This window comes from Macrosteles quadrilineatus, unplaced genomic scaffold (genome assembly GCF_028750875.1).
Source record: "Macrosteles quadrilineatus isolate MER2022 unplaced genomic scaffold, UCM_ALF_1.0 Scaffold_1__1_contigs__length_201487025, whole genome shotgun sequence".
In the NCBI taxonomy this organism is placed as follows: Eukaryota; Metazoa; Arthropoda; class Insecta; order Hemiptera; family Cicadellidae; genus Macrosteles; species Macrosteles quadrilineatus.
In genome coordinates this window covers 50,513,974-50,533,385 of record NW_026542594.1, presented here as the reverse complement: position 1 = coordinate 50,533,385, position 19,412 = coordinate 50,513,974, and the positions used below count along the sequence as shown (strand labels likewise).

Below are 19,412 nucleotides of genomic sequence, written 5' to 3'. Positions count from 1 at the left end.
AACGTCATTTTTTCCATTTCTTGAGAACAAAATCCTGCAAGTGACGTCCTTGTCCTACTTGACATTCCTTTTAAGGCACAACTCCATCAAATACTCCTCTAGCATTTCTTCAGGTTCACTTTAGTTTCTGGACGATTCTTAGCTCCAGTTCAAATAAATCTGTGGGGCGACTTTGAAAAACCTCAAACTTCAAGTAGCTTACTAGAACAACCCCCCCCCCCCCCTCTCAAAAAAGGAGCCAACGTAAAGCTTTCAACAACAAAAGATTCCTGGAAAATCCCTTTGGACTTTGAGTTACTGCGACTCTCACTCTTTCAACATTTGCTGGTATACAAAGAGTTTTGCGGCACCCACCGATTATTTTTTAGGTTTAATCGTTTATCCTAAATAATTTTACCCAGTTCACCATTGTTTTCCAATCGGGAAACGCGCCATGTTGAACAAGGATAGAATGTGGTCCAAAGAATCTCTGGGTTTTTGCACAAGAATCACTATTTTTAAAATAGGTTTTCACATCAAAATCTCAGTGTTAATAGCCTCAGGCATAATATTTACTAAAATTGCATAGTTAGTTTAATGGATGTTATAAGCACAGCTGATCATTCATTGTTGCAACAATTAACATGCGACATCTAAAACAAATTGTAGCGTTCTCATTGCCTCACCCTGTATAATTAATGCAGAAATTACAAAAATTTTACATGGCCAATTTAAGTTTCAAACCCTTAAAAACACATTAAATAAATACCACGTTAAGGTTAATGAAGATATTACAAAATACCCCCGCCGCAGCAAACCTGCCGACTAAGCGAATTTCCATTTGTCTGAATTGATTTTCAATTAAATATATTTAAATAACATTAGGTTTAACGAGTACCTAGGTTTGCTGCTACAAGGAAACTAATAATGTGTGTTTTTTAGTAAGATATTGATAGCTTAGTATAAAATAAATAAATTTGCCAAGTTTGATCAAAATATATCCATAAACAAGCAAACTGCAACATTTTACAATATAAGAATAACATGGGAATTTAAAATTTTAATTTTTTTAAATTTTCTCCGATACCAATAATCGAACAAAAATACTTTTATATACTAAATTATTTGTTTTTTTTTTAAGCTCTTTAAAAAGGTCTAAAGAGAAATTGGGAAATTTTGTGTTTTGAGGGTCAAAAGTGAGAAAAAACAATTTTTACCCCATAAAACCCCCCGTAAAGCTCCGTTCCCATGGTCCGATCATGCTGGTTCGCGAACTCATTCAAGTTTATCCCGCTTTAGACCTTTAAACCAAATTTCATCAAAATCGGACAAAAATTACTCAAGTTATCGCGTTCACGGACGTATATATATATCTATATAAATAAAATTACAGTTTTGTCTGTACATTGCTTAGAATCATGCAGTTTTTTTGTTATTTTTACGTTTCATAGCCTAAGAAAGTCGAAACGAGTCTTATCTCAATTTCTGTCTGTTTGTCTGTCTGTCCTTTCTGTGGTCCCATCTGTAACGCGAAAATGTCATTTTACGCGGCCTACTCCTAGAAAACTAGAGTACCGATCAAGGTTCTAATCATTTTTCTGTATTTACTGGAATGGTGAGAGTGTCTTTGGCTATAAAAACATGGCCTCGCTTCTTTTAAAACAAAATAACGAACCATCAAAAACCCAATTTTGTTCAATTTTTGTCAAATATTTTCCCAATGTTTACTATTACATTACATTTTATGAATTAACGATCAGCTGTCATTAGTTCTCACTTCTAGCTGTCACTGATATGTTTACATTAAAAGTTGTTTACAAATACCGCAACCATTTCTGATCAAGTTTTGTTAGCACATCCAAACCAAGTGAGATTAAAAACGTTGTGCCTTACTTAACCGGTTTAATTAATCGCAAGTGCAACGATTGTTCTTGAGTTTTGATAACCAGGGAAAATACTGCGAATCAGTGTTGTATTAGTGCTGGGAAACTTACATTTTTTTAATCATCGTCACCAATAGCTTACAAAAAAGGTTTCCACTCATTGACGGCGCTTTAAGGACAGTTGTGTAAAGTGCAATCAAAAGATAAAGGTTAAGAAAAAGGAACTAAAAGAATCAATACACCAAGCCAAACAAACATTTTATAATGAGAAAATAAAACACTCTTCTAATAAAACTAAAGCAACGTGGAACATAATTAAAAGTGAAATAAAGCTTAACTCAAAAAGTTATTTTACCAGCAACATACCGATATGTATAGAGCAAAATGGTAAACTCCTTAAGCATCCAGTAGCTGTCAGTAACAACTTTAATAATTTCTTTGTATCAGCTGTGGAAAAGCTTATATTGCCACACATTTCTCCTTCACTTACACAAAAAACAGATATCCAGAAAAATATTTTACCTACAGATAAGTCATTTAAGTTTCACACAATAACGGAAGAACACCTCACTAAAGTGGTCCTTTCCTTTGAAAACAAGTACTCTGCAGGTTTTGATGAAATTCCAATCACCATAGTTAAAAAATCAATACACATTATCCAGAAACCACTAACACATATCATAAACTCTTCTCTTATTTCAGGAATCTTTCCTTCAAAATTAAAATTGGCTAAAGTAATTCCCATTTTTAAAAAAGGTAATAAAACTGATCCCTCCTGTTACCGCCCTATCTCTCTCTTACCTGTTTTTTCAAAAATTTTTGAACGCATTGTTTACATTCAGGTCTATAAATATCTGGAAAATAATCAACTATTTGATAAAGAACAACATGGCTTTCGGCAGGGCAAATCAACAATAACAGCTGGTATTGAATTCATAGAAACTATAATAAATGCTGTTGACAGAGGAGAAAATGTTGTAGGAATCTTTTTGGATCTTAGTAGGGCATTTGACAGCGTGTCACATAGTATATTGTTGACTTCACTAAAAGAAATGGGAATCTATGGAAAAGAGCTTGCATGGTTTACATCATATCTAGAAAACAGAAACCAATTTGTTGAACTGGATTATGTTGTGGAGCATGCAAACACAAAGTACGTTGAAAAATGTAGATCTCAGCATCAGACGCTGAAATATGGGGTGCCGCAGGGATCGATCCTGGGGCCTCTACTTTTTCTCTGCTATATTAGAGGTATGCCGGGAGCGATTCCTGGTAACGGCGGGTCTATGTGTCTGTTTGCTGATGATTGTAATGTGCTTATTCCCGGAAGATCAAAACAACAGATTGACACGTTTTCTCAGGAGAGTCTTTTATCCACTAAAGAATTCCTTGACCGAAAAAATCTGCTTATTAACACAGAAAAATCCAATTTTATATCATTTTCCACTAAACAACGTAGACAAAATTTTGAACCAAACATTTGCATAAAATCAGAAAGAATAAACCAAGTAAAGCAAACAAAATTTCTTGGTCTAATTATCGATAAACATCTATCTTGGGAGGGCCATGTGAACTATGTGGTTAAAAAGGTATCTTCCGGTATCCATGCGCTGCGACAGATGTTCAGAGTATGCAGTTTAGACACTTTAAGAGTTGTTTATTTCTCATTAATACATTCACATATTTCATATGGAATTGTTCTATACGGGGTAACAACAAAAACTAATTTAGATAAAGTACTAATTAAGCAGAAAAAAGCTATCAGGGTGATGAAAAATCTTAAAAAGAAAGAGCCAGTCAAGAGCATCTTTCGTGAATTACAAATATTAACAGTTTATAGTCTTTATATTTATGAAACAATAATTTATGCAAAACAGATCCAACTATCATCCAGCTCAACAGAACAATTAGTATATAACACCAGATTAAAAATTAACCTACCTCGGCATAATCTCGAATTTTACACTAAAAAGGCATCTTACATAGGGCTAAAATTTCTCCAGTCTATACCAGCTCACATCCGAAAAGAAACAAAATTTAATAAATTCAAGAAGCTCTTAAAGGAATATTTTTTAAGAACTCCCTGCTACTCAGTAACAGAATTCTTTAGTATTAGTAAAAAACAGTTAGGCCTAACTTAATTTGAATTCCAAATACTGTTATCCTTAAAGTCATGGTTTTGTTAAAAGTTCAAGTAAAGTAATTTTAGTACTCTTTTTATGTATTTAATTAGCAGTAAGCAATTTTGAATTTAGCTTATGACTCTATTCAAGTTCATGTAATGTGAAACTATAATGAATAAAGAATGTTTTGACTTTGACTTTGACTTTGCAAAGTAAAAAATCACAACTGCAGTGATGTTGCTGCGATCTTAGAAGATCTTTCTGATTTCGCTGTGATCGTATACAGAGGTTTAACTTACAGATGTAGCTAAAAACGCTTTTCCGATATGTCACTTTGGTTTCTACTTACAGTACTTACATTTCGACAACGATATCGGTACTTTTCCTACTTAAGAAGTAAAACTACAAACGTCCAAAACCCCAGATTTGTGCGTTTTTTGTCACACTTCCTCCGAATATTTGCTAGATATATACCGATCATCGTTTAGAGATTACGTAATCTTTTAAATAAGAAATCTTTGTTTGGATAAAGGTGGTTTCTTCAAACTGTCATTAATATGTTAACATTAAAAGTTGCTTACAAATAATGCTATTAATGGGAAATAACTTTGATTTTCGAAAACTAAAAAAAAACCAAAGGTGTATTAATAACTTCGGTACTGCACCACATTAAGTGACATTTTTTTTGAGCAAACCATAGTGAGTTTTTTAAAGCTTTATATTGTTAACGTTACATGTTACATGTTTTGTGGCCTGTGTATTTATTTATTTGCCAACGGATTAACATCTATAATACAGTTTGATTAGAAGGACAGTTTGAATTGGTTGTAAGTACTATAGTTCTTTTCTTAAATGTAAACGTTGGTTTTTGGTACTGCTACTTTTCCTTAGAACCGGTGGTAGCATTAAGAATCATTTTTACGTACAAACACATCACTATTTACAACTATAGTTCTCGTTAGTGCTGCACCTTATTTCTTATTAAATTTAATTGATGTCTTACTGTATAATTTTTGCATTTTCTGTCTAGACTCCAAAATGTTAGTTTATGCTATAAAAATTATAAAACATTAGGGAAAGATTTTTTTTTGCAAACCATCATGAATTTTTAAAGCTTGGCGTTGATAACGTATCAATGTTTTGTGGACTGTGTATTTATTTACTTATTTATATATTTGCCAACGGATTTACACACCAATTTTACAGTTTGATTAGGCCTAAAGACGATTATCATTAAACTTGATGACACTATCAAAACTTTTAAATAATTATTTTGTTTGTGATTTGCTTTGGTAAAAGCGTAGCGAATCCCCTAATTTAATTTTGTATTTGTGTGTGTATGTCTGCTGGTAACGCATTAATGTCCTCATTTCTCAGTGTTTCGTGGAAAAGACAAGAGCGCCTTTGTTAATGAAAATTTCAACCCGAATAAAGTGAATTAGTGAGTCGGTGGCTCAGTCGGTAGCGTCGCGGACTTCGGGCCCAAGGCAGCGATGTCGTGGGTTTGGATCCTGGTCACTGCCACTAAAATTTATCAGTACAGTCCACCTTTGTACTGTACCACCTTGCTTTGCTGTAAACGTTCCAAGCACGGGTGGTTAGTCTATGTGGACGGGCAAATGCAAGGTAAAAAGAGGCTGCCAACCTCTTTTTTGAAAGTAAAGTAGTAAAGTAAAGTGTGCAGTTGTGAGGTTGAAGTAGTATTTTAACTACTTTTAACGAGTGTCAAAAGTAACTTTCAATTACAGGCCTACCTTAGGGCTATGCCTCATAGATCTATAAAGCAATTCCTTTTATCATTAAATATAACACGATCGGGTGACATTTAATTGCGAAGCATTCGTTTTGGCTTTGAAATTGTCAGATATTGTATTTGCGAAGGTTTATATGTATTCCTATACAGTAATAGTTTTGCCAGCATATCTGGAAAAATGCACACTAAATATGCAAACCAACTCCTGTTCTGAATAAAGGTTTCAATTTACTACAAGATTCCCGTACGTAGAACGGGCAAACAGCTAGTATATATATAAATCTATATATATATATATACATATATAAAAATTTGAACGAATAGTGTTTTTGGCCTCTGGAGAGATCAAAATGAAAAAGTAAATCGGTCCCGGGTCTAAGCCTTACCTACGGTAATAGCTACTTCCCTATAGGGAAATTCGCTAAAATATAAATACCCCCGCCGCAGAAAACCTGGAGACTAAGCGAATTTCCATATACACAGCTGGAATTCCACTTAATTGTTCCCTTAAAATTGTCAGATTTATTTCCTATTTAAACATCATTAATATTAATGAGCACTTAGGTTTGCTGCTACAGGGAAGAAAATAGGGGGTTTTTATTGAAATATTAATAGCTCAGTATGAAGTAAATAAAATTTCAAAATTTCATTAATATATGTCCATACACAAGCAAGCTACAACACTGTACTTATTCTTCATAAGAATAACATGGTAATTATAAATTTACATTATTTTGCGATTTTTCCGTTAGGCATGCAACAATGCTTCAATATACTAAATTATTTGTTTTTTTGAGCTCTACAAAATGGTTTAGAAAAGAAATTGCAAAATTTTATGTTTTCAGGGTGAAAAATTAGAAAAACCCATTTTTACCCCATAAAACCCCCCATAAACCCCTGTTCCCATAGTCCGATCATGCTGCTTCGCGAACTCGTTCGAATAAATGTAGGTTTACACGTTTATACAAAATTTCATCAAAATCGGATCATTTTTGCTCGAGTTATCGCGCTAACGGACACATATATAAATACATAGTGAGAAAAAATACAAATATATCCATATACAGTTCATATATATATGAATTTGAACGGATGGTGTTTTTGGCCTCTGGGGACCTCAAAATGAAAAACTAAATCGGTCCCGGGTCCAGGTCTTACCATGAGACCTACGGTAATAGCTTATTCCCTATATGGGAAATTCGCTAAAATAAAACTTTCTATAAGTGTGCCATTTTGAAATTTTTGGTCAAGCCCCAAACTCGAGGTTATATCATGATCATCTACCACTGTCATAGAGAGACCATCGTTTTCCGCGATAAATCCGTTTTTTATTAAGTATTTTAAAAATTACAAGAAAATATTAAAGTCAGTGACCAATCTTTCCAAAAGAAGGACAAACAAAGATTATATTAAAAACTCAAATTGTAAGACCAAAGCTTCTTGGGCAGTAAAGAAGGAGTTGGGCCACAATAAACTAAATAATGAGATACCATTATAATGTTCAGAGCGGCCTGAAAAATAACTGCCAATCTTTGAAAACTCTGGCAAATGATTTTAATTATCATTTTTTGAACTTAAGTAATTCAGCAGCAGTAGCTCCGAATAAGAACAAAGCATTGATGTTCATGGTTCGTAACTTAGCAAAGATTGATGAGCCTTTTAAGTTTAAACAATTTAAAATATCTGATTTGAGAAAAATTGTTTATTTGTTGAAAAATACTAAATCTGCAGGATGGGATGAAATCCCCCTATTTGTAATAAAATATGTGATTGATTTGATTCAAGAATCCTTGTGCAAAATAATAAACCAGTCCCTAGAATGGGGAGTTTTCCCTGAGAAACTCAAATTTTCTGTAATCAAGCCTCTTTATAAAAGAAATTGTGTTAATTATTTGAAGAATTATCGTCCAGTAGCTTTACTTCCGTGCTTTTCTAAGATATTTGAGAAGGCAGTTGAACTACAATTAAAAAATTATATGGAAAACAATAATATATTTAATATATCACAATTTGGCTTTAGAAAAGGACTTAATACCCAAACACACAAATGGTTAATCATATAGCTGGGGCGCTGGATGGGTCGCTGGATGGGTCGCTGGATGGGTCGCAGAAGGCTGCGGGTGTGCTGTGCGACCTATCCAGCGCTTTTGACTGTGTTAACCACGACATTTTTATTGAAAAGCTAGGCAAAATTGGAGTTATAGGAAAAGAGCAACTGTGGTTTTCTTCCTATTTAACTAATAGATATCAGAGAACTAAAATCAGCAAAAATGGTCAACAAGTAGATTCATCTTGGGATAAAGTGCAATGTGGTGTGCCACAGGGGTCAATATTCCCTCTTTGTTTTTAATCTATGTAAATGATCTGCCAAATATAACAAAGATGAAACTTTTTCAATATGCAGATGACACAATGCTTTTGTGTAGAGGACCCACTATTGACGTCCTGCAGACTAGCATAGACAAAGAATTCTCTGCTCTGGGTAACTGGTTCCGGGCAAATGGTCTGGCCCTAAATGTGGAAAAAACACAAATTATAGACTTTTCAGCTAACTACAGTAGAACTCCAATTATCCGAACTCCAATTAACCGAATCTCCAATTATCCGAATCGCTTATTTCAACAATTTTAAAAACGTAAAGCTACAGTAATAAGTTTTGCAAAATATCAAAGAATTGTTATTAAACACATTTAGCCAATTTTTGACTTTGATGGAACACTATTGACTTAATAACATGTATAGAACACTTGTACTATGAGCATTGTAAACTGTAAAAATGTTCTGATTTAAATTATTATTAATTAAAAGTTCACTTAGTACCGAAAATGAGGATTTTTCTTTAAAATTCCCGAAATTCAGGTAAAACTCCGATTATCCGAATTTTTGATTATCCAAATGGGGTCTGGTCCCTATTGATTCGGATAATCGGAGTTCTACTGTACAGGGAAGATGATTCAAATCACATTATCCTTTCAAATCATCAATTATCTCCACAACAAAATGTAAAATTCCTTGGATTAATTTTGAATAAAAATCTTAACTGGGCCTCTCAAATTGAAAATTTAAGTAAAAAATTAGTCCCTTGCATTTTCTCAATAAGAATAATCTCACAAGTAACGAATCTAGAAACCCAGTTAATAATATATCATGCATATTTCTCATCATTAATGACATATGATATCTTGATCTCGGGTAATTCTCCTTATTCAAAAAAGATTTTTTAAATTACAAAAAAAAGTAATACGAATTATTGGCAAAGTTCCCCCTAGAACCCCTAGTAAAAAACTGTTTCAAAACTTTAAAGTTCTTACTTTTTACGATCACTATATTTTGGAAATAGCATGCTGGGTCCATAGAAACATCTCCACTTTTATGGAGACCCAAACTCAACATAATTACAATACAAGAAAAAAGAATATTAACAAACCTGTAGCTCATAACTTACAAATATTTGAGTCATCACCACAATACATTGGTCCAAAAATCTTAAATAACTTACCAACAAGTTTAATTACTCTAGAAAATCCCTATAAGTTTAGACTTTCTTTAAAATAATAGCTCAAGACTAAATCTTTTTTTCATTGGCAGATTATTTTAAGGACTGCTGGAATTAGGTATAAATAAACCTTCCCACTCCTTCTAGCTCAATTTTTTGTCATGTAACAATGTTGTATTTTGGGAAGATTCAGTTGATTTTGTGTAAATACAGATGTATTAGTTTTATCTATTAGTTTTAAGTCTTTATTTAACCATTGACAATATGTCCTGTTATTATGATGTACTGACATGTAACTCAATAAATAAATAAAATAAATACAAAATCCTGAATATCTCCCTCAGTACGGGAAACATCACCACTGTCTTCCATGGTCATGACAAAATCCAGATATTGTTCAACGGTAACGGAAACATTATAATCGTCTCCCACGATCAGAGAAAAGTTATTATCATCTTCCTCGATCGTATCTTAAGTCGAATAATTATCCGGGTCCATCATCATCAAGCATTATTTTTGGATATCATCATTGTTTTCCGCGGTCACGGAAACGTCATCACCCAAATGCGCGATCGCGGCAAAATCACTAACATATCCTGTGGCAGTTTGGACATCATCACCGTCTCCCGCTATCACAGAATCGTCATCATTGTCTCCCGCGGTCACGGAAGCGTCATTGTAATCTCCCGTGGTCACGGAAACGTCATCGTCGTCACCAGCGGTCACAGAAATGTCATCGTCATCTCCCACGGTCACGGAAACATCATCGTCATCTCCCGTGATTACGGAATCGTCATCGTCGTCTCCCGGGGTCACGGCAAAGTCATCGTTGTCAACCACGGGCACGGAAACGTCATCGTCGTCACCTGCGGTCACAGAAACTTCATAGTCATCTCCCGCGGTCACGGAAACGTCATCGTCATCTCCCACGGTCACGGAAACATCATCGTCATCTCCCGTGATTACGGAATCGTCATCGTCGTCTCCCGGGGTCACGGAAAAGTCATCGTTGTCAACCACGGGCACGGAAACGTCATCGTCGTCACCTGCGGTCACAGAAACATCATAGTCATCTCCCGCGGTCACGGAAACGTCATCGTCATCTCCCACGATCACGGAATAGTCATCGTCGTCTCTCAAGGTCACGGAAACGTCATTGTCATCTCCCGCGTTTACGGAAACACCATCGTCGTCATGCGCGATTGCGGAAAAATCACTAAAGAATCACGCTTCCGTTTGGACATCATCATCGTCTCCTGCGGTCATGGAAACGTCATCCTCGTCTTCCGCTATCACGGAAGCGTCATTGTCGTCTCCCGCGGTCACGGACCCATCATAGTCATCTCCCGCGGTCACGGAAACGTCATCGTCATCTCCCGCGTTCACGGAAATACCATCGTCGTCATGCGCGATTGCGGAAAAATCACTAAAGAATCACGCTTCCGTTTGGACATCATCATCGTCTCCTGCGGTCATGGAAACGTCATCCTCGTCTTCCGCTATCACAGAAGCGTCATTGTCGTCTCCCGCGGTCACGGAAACGTCATTGTCATCTTCCGCGGTCATGGGAACGTAGTCTTCGTGCACGATTGCGGCAAATTGAAAATTCCCGGTAAAATACTAAATTCACGCATAATTCCCGGTTCAAAAAAATCACCCATAATTCCCGGTTTTCCTGGATTTCCCGGTCGGTGGACACTGAATTCCCTGAATTCTGAAAAAAATATATTTATTGTAGGCCGCCATTATGTACAGGTTGTAAAAAATGTTCAATTACACCAAACGTTTTCTTTTAACAAGACCTTTGAAATGTGACCCCTCATCATGGGGCTTTATATTTTAAAATTTGGAGTTGACCCCTATCTACCCTAATAAAAGGGGCAGGAGGACAAAATTTTAATTTCCTGCAAAAAGCAAAAAAAGTCATCATACAATGACAAGTTAAAGTTGTGAAATTTTACCTTAAGCCGGTTAATCTATTTTGGGTGTGTTAAAGACTTTTTTTACCCCTGTATTTTTTCAGTTGCGAGCGACTCAATTTTGAGCTGAATTAAGCTTTTATTCTTGCAACATTCATCTTGATTGCAGAATGAGTCTGCAAAAATAGTTCAACCAAAAATTCATGATTTCTGCAACCATTGTGATTGCTGGCTTCGACACAACTCCAGGGGACTTTCACTATTTCATCGCAACTGCAGGGGAAGTTTGATAATGTTCAGCAACCACAGGAGACGTTCACAATTTTACCAAGATTTTGATAAATAATGTACAATATTTTATAAATCAATTGTACTGCAGCATAAGCAATAAATATTTTTTTTTTATACGAGGGCTGATCAGAAAGTAAACAACACTCTGAAACAAAATAAAAAGTTTGTACAAGGAAAAATAATACTATGAAAAACATATGAAAGAGCAAATAAAATACCACCACATTGTCACCAAACATATTGAGGGATTTAATATAGTGGTAGACAAGCTTTGAAATTCCTTTGTCAAAGAATACTGCCGCCGGTGATCTCAGCCACTCAGTTACACGCAATTGGAGCCCCTTGTCGTCACTAAAGTGCTGTGCTGCTAACCAAGTTGTTATTTTGGATCAAATTTGTAACAACCCAAAACCCGTCAAGGGATAAAAATCTGATTTTTAAAGTTTCATTTAAAATTATAATAATTTTCTACGCCGTGCCCGCGTTGTCAGCGGCATCGTAGGGGCAGGCCGTCCTACGTCATCGTACGGGGGAGGAAGCTAGTTACCTACCCCGCCGCCAGGGGCGATGGCGAAGAAGGACTAGAAGACCAGACCTCAGGATCAGTTGTCCACCCGCTACCGAACCGTCAATACGCTTGCTGTTTGGAGAACAATCCAACAGTCTAATTTCCTATCTGGTCAGTTAAAGATTTCCCCCATTCCTGGTATAGTCTTAAGGCTTCAGGTTAGTGTGCTACCGAGTTGTTTTGTTTATTCTAATTTTAGAGAAGTTTTATTATTTTTATTCTATTGTGCCGCAGTCGCGTACAGTGTGCCGCAGTGTGCTACACGCTTTTTCACGTACGAGCACACTACCATTTGTCTTTAACCAGCTACGGAAATCATTTAAGTTGCCAGAACGGTTTACGTACAACTTATTCCGTTACCCCGAACCGTCTTACGTAAATTTGATTTAAGAAACCCCGGATCGACTCTGGTGATCGACCGAGTCTAATTTTTACGACACGTTTACTTTGCTGATAACCAAGTATAACGAACGAATCACTTTTAGTTAAGTCTCTAATTAATTAGGTTTACTCGCTTCACGTTATATTATCAAAAATTCTAAATTCAACCACACATATTTTTCGAATGGCTATGATGAGCACTAGATAAAGGTGAGCTAAACATTGATAGCATTGTTGTATTATTATTCTGAACCAATAAACTTGAAACGATAATTAATTAACGAACACGTTAGAGTCCTGGACTATCTCATTGTAGGCTAGGCTATCTGGACAAAGTTTAAGGTGTGACCTAATTTCAGGTGAGACGAAAATTACGCATTTAAAACTATAATTTTGTCTCTCTACCCAAAATTTCATCATAAATTCAATTCAATCGGAGCAAGGTCTGGACTTTTGGGGTGGTTGAGGGGAAATCTCACATTTAAATGAATGCACATTGTCATGCAAAGCCAAAACTCAACTTAGGTTGGCCATTTTGAAACTGAATGTGTAATTTTTTAATTCTTTCCGTTTTAGTGTTTATGGCAAACAAAACTGCATTACAACTGCACCACACAACTATCGGGATTTTCAATTAAAGCACACTTTTAGCGAATTTCCCATATAGGGAATTTTAAGCTATTACCGTAGTACTCATGGTAAGACCAGGACCCGGGACCGATTTTGTTTTGTTTTGAGGTCCCTAGAGGCCAAAAACACCATCCGTTCAAATTCATATATATATATATATACTTATATATATATATATATATATATATATTTATATATGTGTCCGTTAGCGTGATAACTCGAGCAAAAACAATCCGATTTTGATGAAATTTGGTACAAACGTGTAAACCTACGTTTATTCGAACGAGTTTGCGAACCAGCATGATCGGACCATAGGAACGGGGGTTTATGGGGGGTTTTATGGGGTAAAATTGGGTTTTTCCCACTTTTGACTCAAAAAACATAAAATTTTGCAATTTCTTTCCAAACTATTTTGTAGACTTTAAAAAAACAAATAATTTAGTATATTGAAGCGTTATAATGCACCTAATGGTTACGGAGAAAATTTCAAAAAATTGTAAATTTAAAATTCCCATGTTATTCTTATGGAGAATAAGTAAACTGTTGTAGTTTGCTTGTTTATTAACATTTTTTGCCCAAATTTGGAAAATGTTTTTATTTCTTACTAACTATTAACATTTTACATAAAAAACACTTTTACCCTCCCTGTTGCAGCAAACCTAAGTATGTGTTAAACTGATTCTATTTAAATAGGGAATAAATGTGATATTTTTAAGGAGACATTTTAGTGTAAATCCAATCAGGCAAATGGAAATTCGCTTAGTCTGCAGGTTTGCTGCGGCGGGGGTATTTAAACTTAAATATTGCAACAATAGGCAGCCCAACAACACTTCTGCCGTGAAGGTTGAGGAGGTGAACACGTCTATAGAAGAAAGTGTGCAATCAATTGGCGTCAGAGGGGAAGGTTCTTTTGACACAAACCAATTTTTGTCCGAGATCCGAAGTTCAATACTTTTTACTCAACCTGAAGTAAAAAAGTCTGGCTCGCAGACCCCTACCAAAATGTGGATCTGAAGTAGTTCCTCACAGAAAGTATATAGAGGGTACTTTTCAGACTAGACTGTCAAACAATTGATTTATACATTAAATTTTTTATCTGAAATTGCAATGTGGAGATTATCATTATGTAGTCGATGGAAATTAAGATAATGATTACTATAACAGAAAGGAGGTGCCAAATATAACACAAAAACTAATCCTAGAAACTGTCCCAAATATCTGTTGAATAACTTACCTGTGTTTTATCCCCTGAACGGAACACTGAGGACTAAAGACAGGGTCTGTGATCTGGTTAAGACAATGAGGATCCTCTAGACGAGATGTGAGCACCAGACGCTGGCCCTTCGGTCCCTTGGCCTGCACATTGTACTGCCAAAAATACCTTTCCTTCTTGGAGTGAGATCGAGGCACTGATTCACCATCGCTCATTGACTCTGTAATGACCCATTGACAAAGAAATATTTTTTTTTTTTTTTCAACTAAATAATGTTTTTAGATTATGTTGGTTTATGTCTTTATCATGTTTGTATTTCTACACAATATGTTTATAATTAACCAAAATTAAAAGCCAAAATTCCCAGTGCTGGATTTAGGGTACTTGGGGCCCTAGGCCAAATTACTTGAGCGGCCGCCCTCCCCCTGTGGTGGAAATTATTTGCGATCGCGGAAGTAATTGTGAATATATCCTATGCATCAAGGGGACATCATCATCAACACCCGTGATCATAGATGAAATCGTGGACATCTCTCCTAAATCAAGTCAAAGCCATCATAGGTATCCGTGACCGTGGCAAAATCATGAACATCCCCCGCGGGCTGCAACAAATAAACATCATACTTGACACTCGAGACCGCGGCGAAATCGAGATCATATTCCGTGAGCGACCTTGAGGACATTATCACCATCACCCACGACTGCAGTGAAATTGTGAACATCTCCCGCGGGCCGCAATCACGGGGTCATCATCATTGATTCTCGCAACCATGGCAAAATAATCAACATCTCCCGCGAAAGAGCTGCAATCACGGGGACATCATCATCAATACTCGCGACCGCAGCGAAATTTTTAACATATACTGCAGGCCGCAATCACGGGGACATAATTTTCATCATCGACACCCATGGCCGTAGCGAAATTGTGAACATCTCCCGCAGGCCGCAATAACGGGACATCATCATCAACACTCGAGACCGCGGCAAAATTGTGAACATCTCCCACAGGCCGCAATCACGGGGACATCAATCAATCAATCAATCAAATATTCTTTATTCAGTAAGTTTAGACAATATGTCTTGAATAGCGTCATTAAACTAACATAAACAAAAAATTGGACATCATCACCGTCATTCCACGGCCGTCGCGAAATCATGAACATTTCCCCGGTCCGCATTAACGGAGACATCATTATCGTCACCTGCAATCACAGCAAACTGATGGTTAAAAAAAACATTTATCTAAAAAAAAAATTTCAATCCTCTGCGGCCCCCTTTTACTTTAGTGGTAAATCCAACACTGAAAACACCCCCACCACAGCAAGCCTGTTGACTAAAAGAATTTTCACCTGGCTGGATATCCACTAAAGTATTCCCTTAAAATTTTCAGATTTATTTCCTACTTAATTTTAATGAGTAATTAGGTTTGCTGATAAAGGAAACGTATTGAGGTGTTTTTTAATTAAAATGTTTTTAGCTTAGTCATTGACTATATAAACACTAGTGTTTATATAGTCAATGGCTTCGTATGAAATAATCAAAAATCCATTAAAATATATCTATCTATGTATTAATACGCAAGCAGTTTTCTTTTCACAGTCATAGCTCGATAACGACTTGACGGATTTTAACGTTTGAGGTGTCAAATTAATGGTATTTTCACGTAGATGTGCAAATACTTTTCAGAGTATTAAGAAAGGGCATCACTTAAGTACAGTTAAGGGCTAAAGTTTGGGAACGGCGCCGCTATCTGTTGACATTAGATCAAACCATCAAACTCAATTCCCTTTGTTTACAACTAAACATATGGACGTAGCTTGAAATAGTTTTTAAGTTTAACCACAGACCGCAGGACTTATTTCGGAATTTTATATTTTATTTAAACATCTGTTAACTAAGTCTGGTTCATAAATAAAGAGTTTCCTAGCAAGACCTGACAACAAATAGTTTGTAATAGTTTGATTTATTTACCTTACATTGTATTTTACTGAATTATCATGTAGTTTTGGTTACAGTTTGGTGTGATTAGGTGAATGTTTGAAAGTGATTATTCACAGTCCAGTTACCCGTTACATTACCATATTATCATGTTATTTACAATGTGTATCAAAATTCCTTTGTAGTGTTTTCTGTTGATTGGTTAACTTTCGTGTTTTATCTAAATTTAAAATTAAATGCCACCAGTAATACGAAGAAATTTGAGTGGCTGGAGGGAACGCAAACGTGACCGCTTGCATCAACCTCCCAATTTGACGGATACAGAGTGTCAGTACTGCCGTGGTGATTCATCCAATCTCGGACAAATGAACGTTAAATGTTTACATTGTGGTGGCTAAACATTTTAAGCAAGGAAGACTGACCGAGACAGTTCAATTTTTACTCTTTGATGCCATAAATGAAAGGTTCTTTTACCTCATTTGTGGAATTCACCATACTTTCAGGAACTTATTGGAAACTCCCAATCTGAAAACAGGGCTATGTGAGGCTTGGATCCAGAAAGTATCTGGATAAAATTTGTCAATTCAATTCCACCTTTGCCATGGTCAGCTCTGAAGCTCATTTTGACGAGAGGGTCACACAGGAGATCTAAAATTTCAAGATCCATGACAAGTTTTACCAACGAGTAGGTAATATAATTCCTCAATAAGGGCATAGTCCTGAATACGCACAGATGTATAAGTACGACGTTGGGACTGGAATCCAACAGCGCATGTAAAAAAATTCATACAAAAAATGCAATGAACAAATTTGCGGGAAATAGGGTCACAATTTCAACCCATTTGCCCAATCTTTTAAAACTGTGGCAGAAGTTTGTAGGGACAAGAGCTCCGAGGAGTCAAGTTAGATTGTTATGTGCATAGTAAGATACAAAAGAAGTGACTTCCCTCGCTACAATGATGCTACCTGTATCGCAGATATTTTAAATCTGAAAACAGTAGAGCACCACCTGGCCAAATAAATCTTTGTTTATTTTTTTTTTCAAAAACTAATAATGTTCGTGAAACCGATCTAGATACGGTCTACTCTTTTGTTCTCAACTGGAGACTTTGGTTGGGGCACCTAATTTAAACACTCCTAAAACTGAACAAATCGTAAAGCTCACTTTACAGTGTGTGGTTGACATCTACGTTCTCATAGAGGGCACTCGCCTACAATACATAAGAGATAACCAAGGCAGTATGAGAACGGATCTATATTTAAATATTGTACCATATATTACTTTCATAATTTTTTCAGCATAATATTTTTCACGTTTCTACGAGTTTCAAGTCGTATAATCAGTCATTGAAATTACTTTAGAGTGACTCTATGATTGAGGTTTTGCTGTTTATGTTTTTTGTTCTTCATTATTTTATTACAAGTTGCAGTTTTGCTCGATTTTGAGCAACAGGTTACCTAGTAAACAAACAAACTACATCAGTTTATTTATTCTCCATAAACACAAGGGAATTTTTAATTACCACTTTTTTAAACGCTTCAATATACTAAATTATTTCTTTTTAAGGCTCTACAAAATGATTTGGAAAGAAATTTCAAAATTTCATGTTTTTAGGGTCAAAAATAGGAAAAACCAATTTTTACCCCATAAAACTCTGTTACTATAGTCCAATCATGCTGGTTCGCGAACTCGTTCGAATAAATATAGGTTTACTTGTTTTTACCAAATTTCATCAAAATCGTATAACTTTTGCTCAAGTTATGGACATATAAATATGTATTGAATACATATATATATATTTTCTTAGTATTTACACCAATGAGGGCTATGTTTATACGTAAATTAAAATACCAAAGTACCCTGAAAACATTTTACTTTTCACCATGATATATACAGTCTAACCTCAAGTAACGAACCTCGATATATAACAAATTCCTTAATATAACAATTTTTTTTAATCCCCTAGAACTTTCCATAAGAAACAATGTAAATTTCACCACTATATAACGAATTTATGAATATCAGAACCTCTATAGCGAACTTAACCTCTACTTAACGAATCAACTGCGACATCTCTCGTTATAACAAACGGAAACAAACGCAATTCGTGTCTAGACATGAACACTCGGTTACAGCGTCTAGCTTCCTGTCCTGTTTTATTCCAGATCATTGCGTCTGTCAGTGGCAGTGGATTGTGCAGTTTGTGTGATTCAAAGATTATGAGTAAGAACAATAAAAAGAAACTGTGCGTGTTAAGCGTGGATACTAAGCGTAAAATTATTAAGTGTGTTGAAGACAACCCAACAAAGAAAAATTTGGAAATTGCGAAAGAGTTTGGCATACCACCTAGCTTGTGGCTACAATTTTAAACACCCCTGCCGCAGCAAACCTGCCGACTAAGCGAATTTCCAGTTGCCTGAATTGATTTTCAATTAAATGTACTTAATTAACATTAGGTTTTATGAGTATATAGGCTTGCTGCTACAGGGAGGGTAAAAAAGTGTGTTTTTTTAGTAAAATATTAATAACTTAGTATAAAATAAATAAATGTACCAACATTGATCAAAATATATCCATAAACAAGCAAACTACAACATTTTACAATAATGTCCATAAGAATAACATGGGAATTTTAAAATAACATTTTTTTTAATCTTCTCCGTAACCAATAATTGTACAAAAACACTTTGGTATAGGTACTAAATTATTTGTTTTTTTTTAGCTCTTTAAAAAGGTCTGGAGAGAAATTGGGAAATGTTGTGTTTAGAGGGTCAAAAATTAGAAAAACCAATTTTTACCACAGAAAATCCCCCGTAAAACTCCGTTCCCATGGCCCGATCATGCTGGTTCGCGAACTAATTCAAGTTTATCCCGCCTTACACCTTAAAACCAAATTTCATTAAAATCAGACAAAAATTACTCATTAATTACTCAAAAATTATGGTGTTCACGGACACATATATAGGTATTCTATAATATTTGAACTTGAACGAATGGTGTTTTTGGCCTCTGGGGACATCAAAATGAAAAAGTAAATCGGTCCCGGGCCTAGGTCTTACCATGCCACCTACGGTAATAGCTACTTCCCTACAGGGAAATTCTCTAAATGGAAAGACAAGTTCTACGACGGTGATCTGTGTTCGGAAATCAAAAGGTTGAAGTCGTGTGAGCTTAAAGATGTAGAGGAGTGTGTTCTCAAATGGCTGAAGCAGTGCCAGGACAAAAATATTGCAATAA

At 35.7% G+C, this 19,412-nt stretch overlaps 1 protein-coding gene across 2 annotated transcripts in view; it reads right to left on the bottom strand.

The window, feature by feature from the left end:
* LOC128983006 (protein CREBRF homolog) overlaps positions 1 to 19,412 on the bottom strand; it is a 112,732-nt gene that overhangs the window by 71,654 nt on the left and 21,666 nt on the right. For both annotated transcript variants that reach the window (XM_054402124.1, XM_054402125.1), the window contains exon 4: positions 14,258 to 14,456. In XM_054402124.1, the coding sequence (XP_054258099.1) occupies positions 14,258 to 14,456 (199 nt within the window). The remainder of the gene's footprint in view (positions 1 to 14,257; positions 14,457 to 19,412) is intronic.